The sequence below is a fragment of the Gavialis gangeticus genome, unplaced genomic scaffold, assembly GCF_001723915.1.
Source record: "Gavialis gangeticus isolate Ggan-Ray unplaced genomic scaffold, GavGan_comp1, whole genome shotgun sequence".
Classification (NCBI taxonomy): domain Eukaryota; kingdom Metazoa; phylum Chordata; order Crocodylia; family Gavialidae; genus Gavialis; species Gavialis gangeticus.
This window is the reverse complement of record NW_017729024.1, coordinates 137,219,561-137,220,315: the sequence shown is the minus strand read 5'-3', so window position 1 is coordinate 137,220,315 and position 755 is coordinate 137,219,561. Positions and strand designations below refer to the sequence as shown.

The 755-nt window shown below is 70.1% G+C and overlaps 1 protein-coding gene across 1 annotated transcript in view; it reads right to left on the bottom strand.

Annotated features, from left to right (window-relative positions):
* HTR1A (5-hydroxytryptamine receptor 1A) overlaps positions 1-742 on the bottom strand; it is a 6,478-nt gene extending 5,736 nt beyond the window's left edge. The window contains exon 1 of the mRNA XM_019517804.1: positions 26-742. Coding sequence (XP_019373349.1) covers positions 26-729 — 704 coding nt within the window. The 5' untranslated portion in view covers positions 730-742. The remainder of the gene's footprint in view (positions 1-25) is intronic.
* Positions 743-755: the final 13 nt, after the last annotated feature.

The following is a 755-nucleotide window of genomic DNA, read 5'->3' as shown; positions in this document are numbered from 1 at the left end:
GTGGCCGGCGGGGGAGAGCGGCAGGCCCGCGCCCGGCGGCGGCCGCTGCCGCTTCTTGTCGGCCTTCCTGACGCTCTTGCGGATCCTGAAGCGGGCCGCCCTGAAGATGCGCCCGTAGAGCACCAGCATGAGCAGCAGCGGGATGTAGAAGGCGCCGAAGGTGGAGTAGATGGTGTAGCCGTGGTCCTTGCTGATAGTGCAGGCGTCGGGGTCGGAGCGGTCCTCGGGCGTGCGCCAGCCCAGCATGGGCGGGATGGAGATGAGGAAGCCGATGAGCCAGGTGAGGCTGATGAGCGCCGCCGCCCGCCGCGGGGTGCGCTTGTTCACGTAGTCGATGGGGTCGGTGATGGCCCAGTAGCGGTCCAGGGCGATGGCGCACAGGTGCAGGATGGAGGAGGTGCAGCACAGCACGTCCAGCGAGATGAAGATGTCGCAGGTGACCTGCCCCAGCGTCCACTTTTTGAGCACCTGGTAGAGCGCGGCCATGGGCAGCACCAGCACCGACACCATGAGGTCGGCCACGGCCAGCGAGCCGATGAGATAGTTGGCCACGGTCTGCAGCGAGCGCTCCAGGGCGATGGCCGCGATCACGCACGCGTTGCCGATCACGGCGCACAGCACCAGGGCGCCCAGCAGCAGCGACGTGAGCACCTGGTAGCTCAGCGCCAGCTCGGCCGGCGCCGTGCCGTTGCCGCTCGCCCGGGCCCGGGAGCTGTTGGTGCCCTCCATGGCGGGCGGCGGGCGGCGGGCGGGGG